The sequence below is a fragment of the Pollachius pollachius genome (assembly GCF_949987615.1).
Source record: "Pollachius pollachius genome assembly, chromosome: 20".
Taxonomy (NCBI): Eukaryota; Metazoa; Chordata; class Actinopteri; order Gadiformes; family Gadidae; genus Pollachius; species Pollachius pollachius.
The window spans coordinates 6,135,976-6,138,831 of record NC_136953.1 but is presented as its reverse complement, the minus strand read 5'-3'; the positions used below and the strand labels follow the sequence as shown (position 1 = coordinate 6,138,831).

Genomic DNA, 2,856 nt, shown 5'->3' with positions numbered 1-2,856 from the left:
ACTCCGTAACTAGCGAACACGCTGGGAATCTGCGGTGTGGTGGAGGATTACCCAACTCCCATTGAACCCCACGTGGGGCGGAAACAAGTGTTGTCAGAGGGACAGTCCTCCTGTGTCGGTGTCTCACGAGGGGGACTCCTTAACCGGGCGTGAATCAGCGCTGAAAATAAGCGATCCCGTCTTGGGGAACTGTAAAAGAAAAAAGAGGAGAGTTAAATGGTTCTATGCAAATGTTCATAGTGTTTCATCTCAGCGAGACCAACCTGTTTAAAGAAAGGTAACAACTAAAAAGATTTAACCAAAAAAAGTAACCTATTGTTCATCCAGGATTAAGCCCATGCATCTTCGTCATTATTGTTAGCTCCCAAAAGTGCTGATGATTCCTCACTTGTTTGTGGACTTTTATTCTAGTGTATATTTTAATAAGCACCAACCTTGGGATTTTTATACGTGCTCCTACAAGCGTGGTTTCTGTTTTGAGGATGACTCCCAATGGAGATTTATTTATCTCAGTTCCGCTGAGAGAAAGGATTGTTTCATATTAAAACAAGCAGTCAAAGCCATCCTAGAAGTGTCATAACCTACGGAGGAAAACATCTCTATATCTCTATGTCCGTCTGTCTGCCTGTCCATCCCAATTAAATGTCTGAATGATTTATAAGAGGGCTTAATTGGCATGAGAAACTTAACATTTTAAATCTCTTTCCATATATTTATCTTTTTCTCTCGCTTTCTCCCTGACTTTCTCTGTCTGTCTGTCTGTCTGTCTGTCTGTCTGTCTGTCTGTCTGTCTGTCTGTCCATCCCAACTAAATTACTGAATGAATTATACAATTGTTTAATTGGTATGGGAAACTTACATTTACATCCCCCAAAGCATTTGGGGGATGTAAATCTTTCCATATGTCTCTCTCTCCCACTCCCCCCTGCTCTTCCTGAAGCTGACATGACCAGCATTGTCATTTTGAAACCAGAGATCGTGGTGGAGAAGACGTGCATGTGAGGCAGGAAAGAGGAGGTTCAAATGTCGCGTGCGCGTGTTTGTGTACACAATGCAACTTATATCACACTCAAGATATAATGCAATGAGATGGCAGGCTGAGGCCATGCTAGCCCACTAGCTGTTATAACTCTGCATCACTGCACTCACATTCATCACACTCTCTCATCATTACATTGGCTTGTTGACAACAACAACATATGCATGCCCATGTCTGGGCGTGCGTTTTTCTCTATAGACATGCCTGTCTTGGATTGTTGGTTACAAAGGCAGACAACGTGTGTTTGTGTGTGTGTGTTGTTTCGCACTATAGAATAAGTTGTTGAATCAGCTTCAGACCTGGTAAGCACTACCCGTAATTATATTCATAAAAAATCGATGTGAAGGGAATTGGAAGATGGTTGAATTTCCTTAGTGTATAAGAGGCATTTAGCGGTTTTCTTCATCAAATGAAACCCTCGACATATCAATAGTGCAGACTATGGGAGCACAGGTGAAATAGTACATGGAAGAGCAAAAGGAGAGAAGATTGCAGTGCAGAAAATGAAGAACATGCTTTTTGTTTAAGGCTTGTCTCTTTCTTTTCATCCGGGCTCCGTCGAAGTGGTTTTATATTTAGTACATTGGTTCTGTCGCACTGAGCGGGATGAAAGATGGGTTAAATTAAATTAAAACCCCCGCTGCCTCCCCCCTCACCCACACACCGACTCACACACACACACACAGACACACACACACACGCACACACACACACACACACACACACACACACACACACACACACACACACAAACACACACACCCACACACACACTACCACGCTGCCGCCATTACCTCCAAACCTTTCACGGAACAAGTCTGCTCAACTTTTCATTCAGGGTTTTGTTTCACAAGAAGCTCTTTCGGATTCACTCAGTCCCCTCGAATTTCATCTTCTGGTTTCTGTTTTGATGAGAATACACCATCAATGTCCTTCGTGACTTCATATTTAATGATGACCCTTTCTTTGATTTCTGTTTTCAGCCACACAGCCAGAGGATGAGGGAACCCAGGAACCTGTGCAAGGATCGGGTCTGACGATTTGGAGAGGACGGCCGATAACCATGAGAGCACGTCGCTGTAGCCCTCTGCCCTATTCTTCCTCGACATCCCCCCTCTGCCTTCCTGCGCACTCTCACTGATCCTGCGTACCCAAAGGAAGAATATCGGATAACTGAGAAAAGAAACTGCAAACAAATCCGGGAGGTTTTTTTCCACCAGCGTCGGAATTCAAGAAACCAGGATTCTATTTTCGGCTCGAGTTTGTCGGCTTTGCCTAAATTAGCTCATCCCTTGCTCCCGTCGCCCCCCACCCCCTCTCTCTTTTCCATCTTTTTATCTCCCTCTCTACCCCTTCTTCCTCTCCACACTCATTGAAACTCCCGGAGGCCTCGACCAATGGAGAGACAGAGGAGAGAGTCAGGATAAGGAAGAGAAATAGAGCTTTGAAAAGGGGAAAAGAAAAACTGCTGATTGGTAAGAAACTGGAAATTGGAATCTTCGAAATAGCGAGGAACATTTTGGCCCAGTAACCTTTCCAATTTCACATTGGTATTAAACACCAACTCTTTCAAACGCCGCTGTAGACACTCCCAAACTAATTTAACGAATTTGTCGGGTCGCTTTTCCTCGAATTGGGAACTCTTGACGGCGGCAGTTTCTAAAACACACACACCAGCCCCGAGGGGGACACTGAGCATGACGAGGGCTGTGCGGTTCCTGTGCTGGCCCCTGTGGCCCCTGGCCCTGCTCCACATGCTCACCGCGGTGAGCATGCTGGAGTTTGGCGGCGCGCCGGGCCAGTGGGCGCGCTACAGC

General features: G+C 45.6%; 1 protein-coding gene across 1 annotated transcript in view; it reads left to right on the top strand.

Annotated features, from left to right (window-relative positions):
• Positions 1 to 2,736: 2,736 nt before the first annotated feature.
• Positions 2,737 to 2,856, top strand: part of nrxn2b (neurexin 2b) — a gene marked incomplete at both ends in the record, with an annotated part of 530,523 nt that continues 530,403 nt past the window's right edge. The window contains one exon of the mRNA XM_079758236.1: positions 2,737 to 2,856. This exon is cut by the window's right edge and continues 592 nt beyond it. Coding sequence (XP_079614362.1) covers positions 2,737 to 2,856 — 120 coding nt within the window.